General features: G+C 34.3%; 1 protein-coding gene across 3 annotated transcripts; it reads right to left on the reverse strand.

Annotated features, from left to right (window-relative positions):
- Positions 1-12,301: 12,301 nt before the first annotated feature.
- On the reverse strand, positions 12,302-16,513 carry LOC126722694 (mitochondrial ATPase complex subunit ATP10). 3 transcript variants are annotated; one of them, XM_050425857.1, is made up of 8 exons: positions 16,205-16,513; positions 15,859-15,899; positions 15,712-15,775; positions 15,066-15,254; positions 14,344-14,415; positions 13,218-13,390; positions 13,018-13,136; positions 12,302-12,664 (listed from the first exon to the last, which is right to left on the reverse strand). In XM_050425857.1, the coding sequence occupies exons 1-7, from the start codon at positions 16,361-16,363 to the stop codon at positions 13,019-13,021; spliced, it is 816 nt and encodes a 271-aa protein (XP_050281814.1). In that variant the 5' UTR covers positions 16,364-16,513; the 3' UTR covers positions 12,302-12,664; position 13,018. The 3 variants fall into 3 exon arrangements, with proteins under 3 accessions (XP_050281814.1, XP_050281809.1, XP_050281818.1); XM_050425852.1 differs by having other exon boundaries at positions 12,302-12,721; XM_050425861.1 differs by having other exon boundaries at positions 12,302-12,721; positions 15,712-15,770; positions 16,205-16,311.
- Positions 16,514-16,919: the final 406 nt, after the last annotated feature.

A 16,919-nucleotide genomic window follows, 5' to 3' on the forward strand; every position in this document is an offset into this window, starting at 1 on the left:
TTGGGTTTGGCTTTTGGGGTTTGTTAATGGTAGATTTGGGTGAATTTTCCAGAGGTTTTCTTGTGTTGGACTGAGAATTGAGTTTTGGTATGAGAAAGGGGTTTGATTAAAAGGTTGGGAAGTAAAAATATGAAATGGGTTGTGAGGAGAAGATGGAAATGAGAAACTAGAATAGGCTAATGATATGAAAAAATGTTGAAGTTTGTTCATGTTAGAGATATATTAGCCCATTAGTATAGGCCCAAGCCTAATTCTACTTTGTGTGCAAGCCAAGTCTCCTACTTGTACTAGAAGTCTATTAGTTTAGGGTTTAGTCTACTATATATACACATGTTATGATTTATTGTAACACAGGATTTGTACTACACTCTAATATATTATTGATGTAGCCCTTTAGGGTTTCCTCCGTGGATGTAGGTCGTTAGGCTGAACCACGTAACTCTCATGTGTTACTATGTTATATACTTTATTCTTTCGCTTCCGCATCTATACTAGCATATTCAACATGGTGTATCAATGCTAATATTTAACATGGTACCAGAGCCACCTTCTTGTGGCCAAGGTTTTCTGTCCTTACGGTATATTTAAGAGCAATCTTTGTCTTCCTCGGTGTTTTTTTTTCGCCGCGTTCATCTTCTTTGGCTTTCTACTACTGCCGTCAAAACTCTCCGGTATAGTCAAGCCACTGTTAGAAGTCGTATCAACACTGCAAGACCATTGCCTTCCTCAAACTACCGTCACAGAGCCAAACTTCATTCAAGGGATCTTCTCAAACTTATCAAATCTCAAGATTTCATCAAGCTTCCATCTTGAGTTTGAAAGGGGGTGTTAGAGATATATTAGCCCATTAGTATAGGCCCAAGCCTAATTCTACTTTGTGTGCAAGCCAAGTCTCCTACTTGTACTAGAAGTCTATTAGTTTAGGGTTTAGTCTACTATATATACACATGTTATGATTTATTGTAACACAGGATTTGTACTACACTCTAATATATTATTGATGTAGCCCTTTAGGGTTTCCTCCGTGGATGTAGGTCGTTAGGCTGAACCACGTAACTCTCATGTGTTACTATGTTATATACTTTATTCTTTCGCTTCCGCATCTATACTAGCATATTCAACATGGTGTATCAATGCTAATATTTAACATGGTACCAGAGCCACCTTCTTGTGGCCATGGTTTTCTGTCCTTACGGTATATTTAAGAGCAATCTTTGTCTTCCTTGGTGTTTTTTTTTCGCCGCGTTCATCTTCTTTGGCTTTCTACTACTGCCGTCAAAACTCTCCGGTATAGTCAAGCCACTGTTAGAAGTCGTATCAACACTGCAAGACCATTGCCTTCCTCAAACTACCGTCACAGAGCCAAACTTCATTCAAGGGATCTTCTCAAACTTATCAAATCTCAAGATTTCATCAAGCTTCCATCTTGAGTTTGAAAGGGGGTGTTAGAGATATATTAGCCCATTAGTATAGGCCCAAGCCTAATTCTACTTTGTGTGCAAGCCAAGTCTCCTACTTGTACTAGAAGTCTATTAGTTTAGGGTTTAGTCTACTATATATACACATGTTATGATTTATTGTAACACAGGATTTGTACTACACTCTAATATATTATTGATGTAGCCCTTTAGGGTTTCCTCCGTGGATGTAGGTCGTTAGGCTGAACCACGTAACTCTCATGTGTTACTATGTTATATACTTTATTCTTTCGCTTCCGCATCTATACTAGCATATTCAACATGGTGTATCAATGCTAATATTTAACAGTTCATAATTTTTACCACAAAACCCTAACTTTTAGATCTTCTTTCTTTTGTTTTTTAGTATAATTTTTTGTTTTGAGAGGAGAGAGACATAAAAAGAGAGTAAAATTATATACTTACCCTTATTTTTAACAGAAGTAAGTAACAAAGCCATAACAGAAGTAATCTCAAGTGGACAAAGTATTAAATTTTAAATTATGAGTAGGCAAAGTATAAATGGGCAAACATTACCCTTATTTTTAATAGAAGTGAATAATGGAGCCATAACAGAAATAATTTCAAGTGGACAAAGTATTAAATTTTAAACCATGAGTAGGCAAAGTATAAACGGACAAACAACATGTGAGTTTACTGTAATTTAAAAAAAAAAAAAAAAATGTAAGAACCAAAATGAGAAACGGGGCAAAATATAAGAACAAAAATTGCATTTCCGTCTAATTTTTTTTACCCTCTTCTTTAAAATTCTTTGGTTTTGGACTGACCTCGACATGTGCTTTCGGTCAATGAAAACGAGAGTTGTGTGAGTCAGATCATGGTCGCAAAGGGAATGTGACGCCATAAAAAAGGGGAATGTGACGCCAGAAAAACGCGCGTTATTAGTTTTTACATAACGACAAGCAAATTTGTACGTTCTCTGCATATTCCATTTGCATGAACGTATATTGGCAGTGGGTTGGTTTTGCTTTCATAAAACGACAATCCTACCAACACAATAAACTTATCACTTTTTTCCCCAATCTGTTATGGTGGCAGGGTGTGACTAAACAAACCAACAAAAGTCCTACAAATACATTTTGTTATCCTTATTTTTGAAGGTGAAGGGTGACTAGGTGTTTTTATGGGTATCTTATAATTTTTGGGAGCTTATTTATATAGTTTTTATCTATATATATATTATTGTGATTTTTATGTTAAATGCGTGACAAAAAGGTTAAAAGTTAGCTTATTTTTTTTAAAAAAAAAAATTAAAAGATATTACTTGCAAAAACAATCTAAGACAAAAGGCAACAAAAAATTAAAAAACTCTTCCCAAACATTCTCTAAATGGACTATGGAGCTCAACAGAGTTCATTTTAGGTAGAAAAAAAAAAAAAGATATTTCAAATCATAGGTAAATAAAGTACATATAAGTAACCATTTTGATTCTCAAAAAAAAAAAAAAAAAAAAAAAGTAACCATTTGTTTTTTTGGAGAAGAGACAGTCTAAGCATATATATATATATATATATATATATATATATATATATAACTTGAATCACATGTGAGTAACATAAAATTATGCCTAAAAAAATTGAAAGGCAAGTGAGTCTTCCATGAATGCACCTAAACAAACAATAAATTTAGGGTCATAAAATTTTTCATTGTTTCTTTAAAAATAATGGTTGATCAATTGTTTCCTTATAATTAGTTATATTTAGCAGTAAACTTTGTAGTGCTAATTTTTGATTAGCAGAGCTCCACCCAATAATGCTAATAAGACTACAATAAAGTTAATAATTTTGCCATAATTTATTTAGTTGTGAGTTGTGGATCCATGTAAACCCATTACTTATATTTGTTTACGTGGAAAAATGTTACAGTTATAGTATTTTTACTTTTTTAGGAGTAATGTTGATGTCATATGCAAGAACGCACTTCTATCACTCATAATGGCGAGTTGTGGCGTAAATTATGCCATTTTATGTGGCACCAATGATACTCAACTTTTTAGTGCTTTCCCTTGTCCTGGTGGTTTAGGTAATGTGATCCAACTCTAGGTCCTTGTTGAAATTGAGTTGTTAAGGGTGAGTTTGGCTCAGATTTTGCAAATTGTGCTTTTTGAAAAAGTGGTTATATTAAAAAGTGCAGTATGAAATTGGTTTTTTATTTTTCAAAGCAGAATGTTTGGTATGGTAAAGATTGCCAAAAAGTGTTTTTTGAAAAGCTGAGTGTTTGGTTAGCAAAAAGTGGCAGTTTGATTTGTGAATTACCAAAAAGGACCAAAAAGAACCATGTATATATTTCTTTCATTCATATGTTTTCACATGCTTAATAATAATAATAATAATAACAATAATATTAATAATACTTTTTTTGATCTTGGTTATTCTTTTTATTAATGTCATAATAATTTGTTAATATTTTTAATGACTTTTTATCAATAGTAATTAATTATTTAATTTTCATCATCATGGAGCACAAAATGATTGGGGTGTACATGAACTGGGTTGGAAGGTATTTACGATCCAAAGTAAAAATTTTCCTAATTTTAACTCTTTTTTAGTAATCATCACTCCATCAAGTCTATCAACAAAGTTTTGTTTAAAAAAATGCTAGGACTACAAAAGTTATACAATTTTTTTTCACAACTCGTCACATGGCAAGTTGTGAGTAGTGGAAAAAAAGTGGTGAGTCTAGTGAGGTCACACTTCCACTACTCATAACACGCCAATTAGCAAATTGTGGCAAAAATTGTGTTATTTTTTGTGATTCTAACATTTTCTTAAAGAGTAATTCTAGGACCACAAATTATTTCATAATTTCTTTGCCACAACTTTGACGTGGCAGATTGTGAGTAGTTAACCATCACTTATATATGGATTTACTATTTTTTTTTTTCACCAATCACACTCTGCTACGTCACAATTGTGGCAAAAAGTTATAAAAAAATGTTGTGTTCTAGACTTCTCTTTCTTAAATTAAACACTACCGGCCGGGTAGTCCACCAACCCAACACTTTTTTTTTTCTTCATTCTATTTTTCCAGACCATGTCTTTTTTAATTTTTGAGTAATCTCTTGACTCCTCCACTCTTCTCCTCTTTTTTATTCACCTCCACATGTATTCTTCACCAATTTTATAGAATCTTCATTTCTTCTCTTTCTCCTACCTTTTTCGTTCTTTCCTCTTCAATTTTTCTCCTGCCTTATTTCTGGCACACGGTAACGTGGGAGTCCTTTGGATTTGGAAAATAGGAAAAGCGTCTTTCTTCCAATGTGCTTTGCGTTACGTTACCAAACACATTTTGGAATTTCAGCTTTAAAAAAGCGCGTTTTAGCTCCTTAAAGTGGAACCAAATGCACAAGTCAATCTGTCAAATTTATTGGGATGTGTTTGATTTGATTGAAAGATAGATGCTTCAAGATAGGAGTGTTTTCCAAAATTTTCCAAAAAAATTTTATTTCTACCACAATTTTGTGATTGATTATTATTATTTATTTTTTGGAGGAGAAACATAATTCATTTTATTAAAAAAAAAAACCAACAATGTCCGCTTGGACAACAGAAAGAAAGAGTGGTAGAACATTCTCTATCCACGTAACAAAATCTAAAATACATAAAACACGTCGAACTAAATTATAAGTAACCTTATTACCTCCTCTCTTTATATGAGAGTAACGTAATTGATGAAAAAATCTAGCGCTAAGACATACATCATCAATAAGCAAACCATGAGGACAAAAACATATTGTTGTTGACCAGTGCTATCATAAGAACCTGGGAGTCACCCTCTAAGACCGCCTGATTGAAACCCAAATTGACAGCAAATTGAAGAGCTGATGACGCCGCCTTTGCTTCGATCTCCAATGGACTGTAAACCTGTGACAGTTGTCGAGATAGAAAGGCTAGCAATGAACAATGGACATCATGCAGGACCACTCCAATCCCGGACTTGGGCTCCTTGTTGCAGATGGCTCCATCAAAAATTATCTTTATCATGTCCAAAGTTGGAGGTCGCCATTGGTCTCGTGTCCTAGGAGGGTGAGATCGAGGGGCTGGCTGGACTGAGACGAATTCTGCAAGTCGATCTTTTGCAGTAGAGGCAATCTGATGGGGACTGTAGCTCAGTTGGTGCAAGCGAACCTGGTTTCGTTGGGTCCATATTGACCATGCATGTAGTTATAGAGAAAAGCTCCAGGTGATTCTGTTTTTTGATTAGCCACGATAACAGCTCTTTGAAATTCAAGAAGGTGACTGATCTTCGACAAGCCCACAGGTCTTCATCTTCCCAAACTACATCAAGTTCTTGACATGACCACAAAGCATGCAAAGTTGTTGCCGGCTCCTGTTTACACCAATCACAAACTGGGCAATCAATGATGGTTCGATGCACTAAATTTGCTTTCGAAGGCACTAAATATGATAATGAAAATGACAAATTTGTATAAAAATGACACTCACAATTAATCACGACTAATGGTCCGTTTGGATTGAGGGGAGTAGAGTAGAGTAGAGTAAATTTGGTTCCAAATTAGCTTATTTTCAGCTAATTCTACTCTGCTTCCCTGCATTCTCCCTTCTTCCATCCTCAAGCCAAACGGGCCCTAAAATTTCCGACAAAGTTATTTGTCTCTCTCTCTCTCTTTCTCTCTACACTTTATTTGACGGTACTTAGTGTAAATCTTCTTTTTTTTTTTTTGGGAGAAACTAGTGTAAATAGTTAGGTTAGGTAAGGTAATTGTAATGGTAAGATATGTGAGCAGAAATTTTGTAATAATTTTGATGCATCAATGCGGTAGGTTGTAAGTGGTGGGTTAATGTAAAAGTGACAAGCAATCGGTTATAATCTATCGCATAGGATAGTTGTGAAAAAAATGTGGGGTAAATGATGTTGTTGTAGATTACTTTTTTGTCCAACTTTATTTTTCAAAATAGGGGTTTAAAAAATGAGAAATGCTACCTCCATAATATTTTCACAATATTTTTACAAAAAATCATAGGTAGTAAGTTATTATTGGTTCTAATTTTACCTACCTATGAAATTACTTTTTTGGCTACTAATAACGATTCGTAATAACTTGCTACTTAAAATTTGTTATGAAAATGTTGTGGACAATGCATTACAGATAAAGAATAAATTCCAAAAAAAAAAAAAAAAAACATACACTAGGGTCTCTTTTTGTGTGTGTCTAAAAGGAAATAACTTCGTTTGTGTTAAATATTAGCATTGATACACCATGTTAAATATGCAAGTATGGATGCGGAACCGAAAGCATAAAGTGTAGAATACAATAACACACGAGGGTTACGTGGTTCAACCTAACGGCCTACATCCACGGAAGAAACCCTAAAGAGCTACATTAATAATATATTAAAATGTAGTACAAATCCAGTGTTACAATGAATCATAACATGTGTATATATAGTAGACTAAACCCTAGACTAATAGACTTCTAGTACAAGTAGAAGACTTGGCTTGCATACAAAGTAGAATTAGGCTTGGGCTTATGCTAATGGGTTAATATATCTCTAACACCCCTCTCAAACTTAAGATGGAAGCTTGATGAAATCTTGAGATTTGATAAGGCTGAGAAGATTCCTTGAATGAAGTTTGGCTCTATGACGGTAGTTTGAGGAAGGCAATGGTTTTGCAGTGTTGATGTGACTTCTAATGGTGGCATGACTATACTGGAGAGTTTTGACGGCAGCAGGAGGAAGCCAAAGGAGATGAACATAGTGAAAAAACACTGAGGAAGACAAAAATTGCTCTTAAATATACTGCAAGGACAGAAAATCATGGCCATAAGAAGGTGGCTTTGATACCTTGTTAAATATTACCATTGATACACCATGTTAAATATGCAAGTATGGATGCGGAAGCGAAAACATAAAGTGTAGAACACAGTAACATGAGGGTTACGTGGTTCAGCTTAACGGCCTACATCCACGAAGGAAACCTTAAAGGGCTACATCAATAATATATTGAGTGTAATACAAATCATGTGTTACAATGAATCATAACATGTGTATATATAGTAGACTAAACCTTAGACTAATAGACTTCTAGTACAAGTAGGAGACTTGGCTTGCACACAAAGTAGAATTAGGTTTGGATCTATGCTAATGGGCTAATATATCTCTAACAGTTTGCTCTATCAGTACCAGTTACTGGAGTGGCAGTAAGTATCCCTTTTCTCATTTCTTTGTGGGGAAATGTTAACAGGCACCATAAGGTACTCGTTAAGGATGATTTATTGTGGGATTTACTTAATAAAAAATTGGTATAAATTGATGAGAGGATTGAAAATATTACCGAAGTGACAAGTGGAACTCAAAAAGTTAGCTTTATTGGTTCTACACCGTATAAAGTTGGTAAAAAATCTGACAAAAAATAAAATGATTTGACATAAAACTACTTCTTAATAGGCACCTTACGATACCCGTTAATGCTAACCTTCTTTGTGAAGGAAAGTTAGACCACCTTTTTTTTTTTTTTTTTTCTTGATAAACCTAATTTTGCCTTTCTTACTAATTTATAGCCTTATTTCTTTCACATGCTAGGCTTCGTTTTGTTTTAATCACTTCATTGAGGTCTGTTTAGTTGCTGTGAAAAGTAGAGGACGTGATACAGGAAAAAACACATTCATAATTCTGGTGTTTATATGTAATTGAGCTATTTTGAGCTTACCCGCAGCTCACAAAGAACCAAAAAAGAGAGAGAGAAAGAAACAAGACTGGGTTTAGAATTTTTTGTGCAACCAAACATAGCATTATTGTCTTCAAAATCAATAGTGGTGATGTTTTAGCAGCATTGTAACATGTTGAAAAGGTTATGACGTGTATTTTTGTTTTTGCCTAAATTCGTGCAGTGAAAGATACTGAATTTCATGGTTCCAATGAATTAGAAAAAATGGAGTGAATCATTTTTTAGTTTATGAACAATGTACCTTTTTGTTCTATAGAATTATAGATGTGGACCATGTGGTGCAATTGGGAATTACTATGTTTTTTGTGTTAGTGAATGAGGACTTATTGTACAAATGCATAAGATTTTTTTTCGTCAAATTGTACACGGGTGATCTAGTTGCTCTTGTGTCGCATTTAGTCATAGGTAAAGGTATTAAAAGGCCATCCTACTGGGTTTTGCTTGTTTCATGTACTTACTCGCTGGGCAATTTTAGCATGGTCTCGGCAATTATTATGAAAAAATTATGAAACAATTTGACTAGTTATTTTTGGCTCAATGAAGGTTTAAGAGGGGCAAGTGAGGTATTATAATGCGTATTAAGCATCTTTAGCCTAGTGGGAATTGGCTCTAATTTTATGAGACATGCTTGAGGTTTTGGAGGATTGTTGGTGTTTCATACTGATTAGTTGCCCAAGGAGAGGCCTTCGTGTTCTAAATTGGACAGTGATTAAGCTATTGCCCAAAGTTTAATCTAGTTACAACCTGGAAAATTCATGGTCCCATTGGGTAGCAAATTTTAGAATGCAACTTTAGAAGTTGTAAGAGTCCAATTTCATTCAGCCATGAACCTCTTTGATCAAGACTGAGAGATACTACTTTTCAATGTAAGATTTGTGGTTGGATAGGTTTTTATTGTGACGGGCGATATGTGAATCGTGACATCTTTCACTGGAATCAAACCAATCTTTGTCATTGCTCTGATCATTGATGACAACTCTAATACACCTATAAAGACAAACATGATAATCGATCTTGATATCAATATAATAATAACTAAAACCCTGTCGGAAAAGAGAGAAAAAATCCATTGCAGTATTATGTTTCCTTTTTTGATAGGTTGTTTAGTTTTATTAATTGTCGTCATACATTCTGCTTATATTTGCTTGGAATCTTTCTTTTTGAAAATATATAGTTTACATGACCAATAATAAGTTTCGAAAAAAATACTATTTCATTTGGCTATCCTGGTGTAACTTCTTATTTGGGAGGGATGTCATGATTATATTTCAAGAATTTCTCATAGCTCCAATGGCTCTAAATCAATTATGATGGCATCCCGAGTTAACAATTTCTATCATATTTCATAGTTACTGTCCTTTGTTCACTCCATAATGATAGGTGAGAGCTATCAATGCAGCACCTAGAGGATATGGACCACCAAGTTCAGAGAAGATATGGACTGCCCTTGTTGACAAGGAAAGAGCAAAAGTTGACCGAGCATTGATCTCTATGACTATAAACAACTTTGGGCAACATATGGAGTTTCTATAGTGTCAGATGGTCGGGCAAACACTAGAAGGTAAGGCAATGCTTATTAGTGGCATAAACTGTTCAGGAGATGATATTTCAGTTGATATTTCTGTAGATTGTCGTGCAAACACTAGTGGTGCAATTTTTTTTTTACTGATAATACACACACAGACACACTTGTAAGGCTGCTGGTAAAAGTATTGAAAAAACGTACCCACATTTTTTTTGGTTAAGGTGCACTCTTAGTCTCCTGCTGAAAGATATTGAAAGCTGTATATACCCAAGTTTGGTTTTTGTTGCTAAATGAAATAATCAGGCGAAGGAAATCATGAAATACATTAAAAACCATAGTTCATCATTGTATATGTTTCAGACATTTTCTGCACTGGATGTTTTACGAGTAAAAAAGAGAAGAGATGGACAACATTTTGTTGTTTTAGAGAGCATTCTTCGCTTAAAGAATGATCTAATTAACATGGTCAAAATCAAGTATGGATCATGGAGAGGTTAGAAGAACTATTCTAGAAGATGACTTTGGGAAGAAGTTGAAGATCATCATATTGACATTTACAAAAATGATATGGGATGTAATTCACTATTGTGATTCAGATAGAGCTTGTATTGGGAACATATAAGTAAGAATGGGTGGCATGCTCGGATGCATGAAGTTAGCTTTATCTATTAATGCAGATTTGTGTCAGGTTGTCCGAAATCTTGTTTGGTGGATGATGGGAGTGCCTCACTGCCTCTACATACTCTTGCATAGGTGCTAACAAAAGAAGGAAACCTCATGCTGATCTCGATGTAAACAAAGTTTATTTAGATGCTGTGGATAGACATGTTTGGGATTCAAAGAAGTGTCAATTGTTCGATAGCAACTGAGTGATTTCATCAACAACAAAGGGGTTGTAAAAGATAGAGACAATGTCTTCTCTGTCATGGTGGGATTTATATGGTGTAAGTGCTCCAGAGTTGTATAGTTTGGCAATTAAAGTGTTGCCGCAAAGTGTTAAGAGCACTTGCACAGGAGGAGCATTGACTACATTCGAGTACTATTTGTAATGTGAAGAGGAACTTGGTGAATGCAGGTTGTGCAGAGTCCTTAGCGTATGTTCACTATAAACATCGGCTACTGAGGAGATGCAGGAAGGATTATGAGGGGTTGTACAAGAACTGGGATGATTTGATTTTTGATGATAATTTGGAGACAGGCATGTAAGCAGTTAAAGACATACAGTATGCTGTGCTTTGTGCTGATTACTTCTACGCTGCAGAAAGTAGCTCGACCCCTACTATGCCTTGTCAAACTTCAGTTCAGAGATAATCTGGTTTGCAGATATATGAGACTACATGTGGTAAAAGATCATGTTTGGGATAAATTATCTTTCTTTTTCCATCCTGGTTATGACAAAGCAATGTCTTTTACCTCCTTGTAGCTATTTTGTAAATAAATTAAACATTGAAACTACCATATCCTGCTTTTGCCCTAACCAAATATGTAATGATAATGTATTTCTAAGTGAAGCTTTGTTTTGGATTTTGAATTGTTTGTTAGTATGACACCAACCCTTGCAGTGAAATGGTAATCTAATATAACTTATAATGAGAGGTTTCAACATGTCAATCTTTATTAGGCAAACTTATACAAGAAATTCTTCTTATGATGCAAACTCATCATGTTAAACAACAATCTTAAATGGTGTGTGCTTGCTGATGTAGCCTTTATATGGGCTCATTGTTTGAAGCATCTTCATGCATTTCATTGATAGTGTTGTTCCAGCATAAGGAAAAATCATGAATAATATAATGCAGCATCTAACAACATAACTAATGCTAATGTTATGTTACTTCAATCATGCAAGTCAATAAAGGTGAAAATTTTCCAATGCAATTTGTTTTCATCATGCTTATAATCCTCATATATCTATCCACTTATTAGCTAAAACAGTTCAGTCCTAGAATTTGTTCTAGGGAAATATTTGGCAATATGCTTTACTAACCCTTGCGTGTTTCCTAGAATTATACATACGGATTTTGCTTGATGCAGCTTTAAGGAACAGTCAGGAGCTCTCAGCAAATTGATCATTATTACGCACCTTCTCATAATGCAGTGTTTGCTATGACCAAATCATGATAAAGCTAATTGATGCTTAAAGAACATGCTTATTAATAAGTTCTTAGTGAACCATTGTAAGAAAAAATAAATCCCTCCCTTATTACAATCCCCCAACTAATACAAGTACTACTCATTGTGACTCTTCATCCACAACATAGGCGAATTTTCATTAATCTGTGTCCGTTAACATCCATATTTGTACAACGGATGTGGCAAAAAGGAAAGACACATATTATGACATTACATATCTCAGAACATATTCTCTATCTCTAGAGTTTGGTCTCAAAAGCATCTTTGAAAATACATATTCTTTTAGAAGAGAATCTCTCTCTCTCTCTCTCTCTCTATTGTAGATCTCATCAAAGCATCCTTGCCAGACAGAAACTTTTAAGTTTGCACTATTAAATAAATTTTGCACTCCATCTGTTCGTACTGCTGGAGCCTGGAGTCTGGAGCAAGAGTGTCCCACCACAACAAGCTCTTTTCCATTATGCAATGGGAAGACTTTAACGTGGTAACATATGTACTGTAATAGAAAATTTTAAATGCAACTTTACATAAAATGAAGAAACTGTTACATTTGACTTTTATAGTGGAATGAAAGAAATAAAGTTTAGAAGACCAAGAATAAAGAACTATTTCATTCCTGCTCATCGTAAATTTTGTAGATTTTTTTCCCCACAAATTTCATAAAGATGAAAGTTATTCTACATCAGTTGATTTTTCAAAAGCTAATTTGCAGGTCTCACAGCTACAAAACAGAGGCCCCTTACAGATCTGAATCCCCAGATCCATTGGGCCAAGAGGCTTATTACAAATGCCACCATGACAACTCTTTCTTCCCACTCCTTTTCACAAGCCAATATCACTGCAAATAACCATGGGTGATTTCAGACCAATGGGGAAGGAAGTCAATATTTTCATTCTGCAAAAGAAGGGGTACCCTAATAAACTCTCACAAAATAACAGAAATAGAGAAATAACAATGCATAATGATAAGGAAAACGAAAACAGGAGGCAATGACAAACCAGCTAACTTTTTATGAAAAAGAAGAAGAGGAAATTTGCATCAAAATATAATCATCATAATACTATGGTATATCTGACATACTTAAGTTGAGGCCCAACAATACCAGTGCAATTCTATTTTTTCTTATTATAATATCATTAGCCATGTAGTTTAAGATAAAGTAAAACAAGCATAGAAAATGCTTTGGCTACCTCATTTCTCTTCCAAAAGAAGTGACGCGCAAGAAAGAAGGGATGACAACTCCTCTTGCGTTGCCAATCCAAAGCCTTGCCATCTTATTCTACCAAATTTGTCAAGTAGAAAAATATACCTGAAAATGCCAATAAAAGGTTTTTACACCAACTTCATCTGGTTTTCCATGAAATAATTTAGGCAATGGAAAATTTTGTACCCAGTGAGAAGGTTCAGAACTTTTAGTTCTTTTCTGAAGTAATAATGGTCACCGAATGAATATACAATCTGCTTCTGAAGAGCATCCTTCCCTCCATTAGATTTTTTCATTATCCGAAGAAGCAGCCACTTAATAGGGTTCAAACGTAAGAACCATGAGTCTATAAATGATACCTGGAACAACCTAAATATGTTATTGATAATTTAAATTGTAATAATTGAAAGATAATTATTAGCAATAAATTATTAAGGCACACTGAAAAGATAATAACAAGACACATGCACCTTAGTATCATCTGAATGTTTAATAATGAAAAAAATATAACTTGGACACATTTTAAATCCTTAATAATGCACCTTCGCATTGTGTCTGAAATGAGCTAACCATGAAGCATAAACACAATTTTTAACTGGAATGTAAGGCACACACCTAGTGAGTTCTGAACCAAAGACCTCATCATCAACCTTGCTCTTGCAAGGGAAGGAAGAAAATTTGAGCTAGAGCTCTTGATAACTATTGAAGCACAAATTACCAAAAATATTTGATTTTGCTCCCTGACTTTCTACTAATATTTTCCAAGAAAAAGATAATATCTGTTGCATTAAAATAGTTTATGTGATAAGATGTCTTTAAATAAAGGGTTTCTGATTCTGAATGTCTGCGTGACAGAAAACTTAACCCTCTGTAATGGCGTTTAGCTTTGGTTGTTTAAACCATTTTAGAATCACATTGCTGCTTAAAACCCAAGCTACCGGTGTTTTATACAGGAAAGAAAACCAACATAAGAATTTGTTAATGGTTGCATACTGGAAATTTGGAAGAGGCCTAGTCTAACAATCTATCACAAAACACAGTAGTCATCAGATGGGCTCCAGTTTTCAATATGCTTGACCAGATGGTGAAGGAGGATAGGCAACTTATACAATTTAGCACAGTGCCAGAAATTGTAAAGTTAAAGAGAGAACAAGTCTCTGCTCAGTCATTGAAACTCTAAGTACACAGCTATGCAACTTCACGAACATATGTTATACATATTATCTGAGCTATATTTGTATAATTCATCACATACTGATCTAGGTCCAGAATTTAAAAATTGAACCAATCATATATAACAAATTTACAGTACCTCATATAGCTGAACGTCTTTTGAATTACTAAAAGCATCAATAAAAGGCCCACTCCAAGAATCAATCATTGCCTGTCAAGGAAAGATAACACCATATTGTACCAGCAACAGCAAGATAAAGAAATAGAAGATGCCAACCAACTGATATATAATATGTGTGCGTGTATTGGATAAGTAATAAACGTTTTATTAGAGAAGAAAAGAATAAATTCCCAAACAACCAACCGAGATATAGGATCCACGAAAGTCTCAGCTTTGGCTTTGTAAAAAAAAGAAGAAGAGGGAAAATATTAACATTTGTTGATATTCAGAAAACTTAATTAAGGGAATTACATTATGTAATCAAGTGAGGGAGATAATTGAACCAGTATGATAGATTTCATTTTTGATTTTACTAAGTGCATCAAGTTTTCTTCGTCCCCCCCCCCCCCCCCCCCTCCCAAATAAAAACGAATGAATTGCATACCAAGATTTCACTCTCTCTCTCTCTCCACTCATTATTCTTTTCTTGTATTTTACTGTTTTAATTGCCTTATTCCAGCTCACAAACAGCTCCTAGACATCAGTTAGACCTCAATTCCAAAAATGAATATCGTGTATGAAACCATGTTAAGTAGTTCATAGATCACTTCGCATGTTACATGCTTTATTGCACATACAGGGTATAGTACAAGATATTAAGTGAATAAGCAATCCAAATAAGCATAACTATAGTTCAATACCTGAGAGTTTGCTCGGAATGAAAGACATAGCAAAGATGCCTTAGGGATAGCTGATTTGTCCACATCAACAATATCTCCATTGGAAGTTTTTGGCAACTTCACTGTTGTACCATCAGGGTAGTTCACTTCTAATGCAGGAAACTTTATGGCTGCCATTGCAGGAATTATAATTTTATTTGCCATTGCAATCTGCACAAAAAAAAAAAAAAAAAAAAAAAAAAAAAAAAAAAAAAAAAAAAAACCGATTCCTACACATTAAAGAATAAAATAAAGAACATGATTCACTTGCTAATTGTTTTATCAACTAGTCCTATACTCCTATAACAAGATGCACAGTTTGTAAGCTTTCCAAGAAGATTATAACTCATCAGCTTGTTTGAAGTAACAGAAATCACAACTAAAAGTTAAAAGTAAGCTCTATTTGACCATCTCAGCACACTATTTTTAATAAAATCCTACCTTTACAATACAGAAAGTGGATTTTATAGTTTTGTCAAAATTGATGTAAACTAAATCTCAACCATTCTAACTCAGTATCAATACACTTAATATACTACATGGAAACCAATGCAAATAATTCCTTTCCACTAAAAAAAATTTACATTAGCCCAGTAGAGGATATGGCAGTATTTAATTGCACCAATACCTTACCACCATGTTGGTTAAGTTCTGAAATATCGGCAAAGTATCCCCGGTTCATCTCATCTGCACTGCCCTAACTCATATCAATAAATACCCATGGAATTTCAAAATATGCTCCACAAAAGAGTCTAAAAATAAAAAAAAGACTCACAGTCGAGCACGCTCTTTCTCGATTGCTGCTTTGTTTCCCAGCTGCAATCAAATGGGTTTTCAAATAACAAAAACAAAATTTAGCTTATCCAATGCATATTGCACCAATAAGAAATGCAGTAAAATTTGATAAGCATATATACCTTAACAAATTCGAATTATACCAAAAGCAAAAACGAAATGGAAGAAATCCCACTTCAAATAACCCAAAACAGTACATTTGGACTACATGTCTTAGTTAACAAGAAGAAAATAACAGACAAAGAAAAGGTTAATTTTTGCTCATATTCCTATACGTTTTCTCGGAATCCAAACAGACCCAGATGAGAAAAGAAAACGAAAAGTACCTGGTAAATGTCGAGGAAGCGAATGGAAGACCTTTGAGCTAAATGCTGACGAGTAGGATGAAGAAAGAGCTTGTCTTGGTGGCTTGAAAGCTGAGCACCCAATAGAGTAGCTCGGGTTGAAGAAGAAGCTTGGTGGGTCAATCGCTTCAAACTCTGCATCTTTTCAAACTGATTAGTGCCTAAGCTTCTCTCTCTGAAGAACCCTAGGATTAGGAAGAAGAAGAATTGTACGGACTTTCTCTGAAAGCTGGTTCTCACTTCTCAGCTGTGGGTGACTGTGGAGCTTAGCTGTGGGCTTGGTTAGGTGTTGACATATTGGGTCTATGTTTTATATAATGGGTTGGTCTAATATATTGCTTTCTTTTTGGGCCAGCATCTCTAGGTGAAAAATAAAAATAAAATGAAGCTAAACTAGAACGTTGATCCTATGCATTTATCACACTTTTTTTTTTTTTTACAATGCATATATCATACTTTATATATATATATATATATATATATATTTTTTTTTTTTTTTAGTAAAACATATATCATACTTTAAATTTCACCTTATATAAGTTTAAATTGTATCAAGTAGGTTCTAGTCACGATTCAATGAATAATATTATTGGACAAACAAGTAGGATAAATGAAAAATTACGACACTTAATCAAAAAAATAAAAAAGTCTTAAAGCTTGCACAAAGCATGTAAAAACTTTATTTTTTGGTTGCATG

This window comes from Quercus robur, chromosome 1 (genome assembly GCF_932294415.1).
Source record: "Quercus robur chromosome 1, dhQueRobu3.1, whole genome shotgun sequence".
Lineage (NCBI taxonomy): Eukaryota > Viridiplantae > Streptophyta > Magnoliopsida > Fagales > Fagaceae > Quercus > Quercus robur.

Coding starts and splice junctions, on each gene's coding strand:
- LOC126722694 (XM_050425857.1), bottom strand. CDS start 16,363: ATGCAGAGTTTGAAGCGATTGACCCACCAAGCTTCTTCTTCAACCCGA. Junction 15,255..15,711: donor TTAACCAACATGGTGGTAAG/GTATTGGTGCAA, acceptor TTTTTTGTGCAG/ATTGCAATGGCAAATAAAAT. Junction 13,137..13,217: donor GTTCTGAACCTTCTCACTGG/GTACAAAATTTT, acceptor TGGCATTTTCAG/GTATATTTTTCTACTTGACA.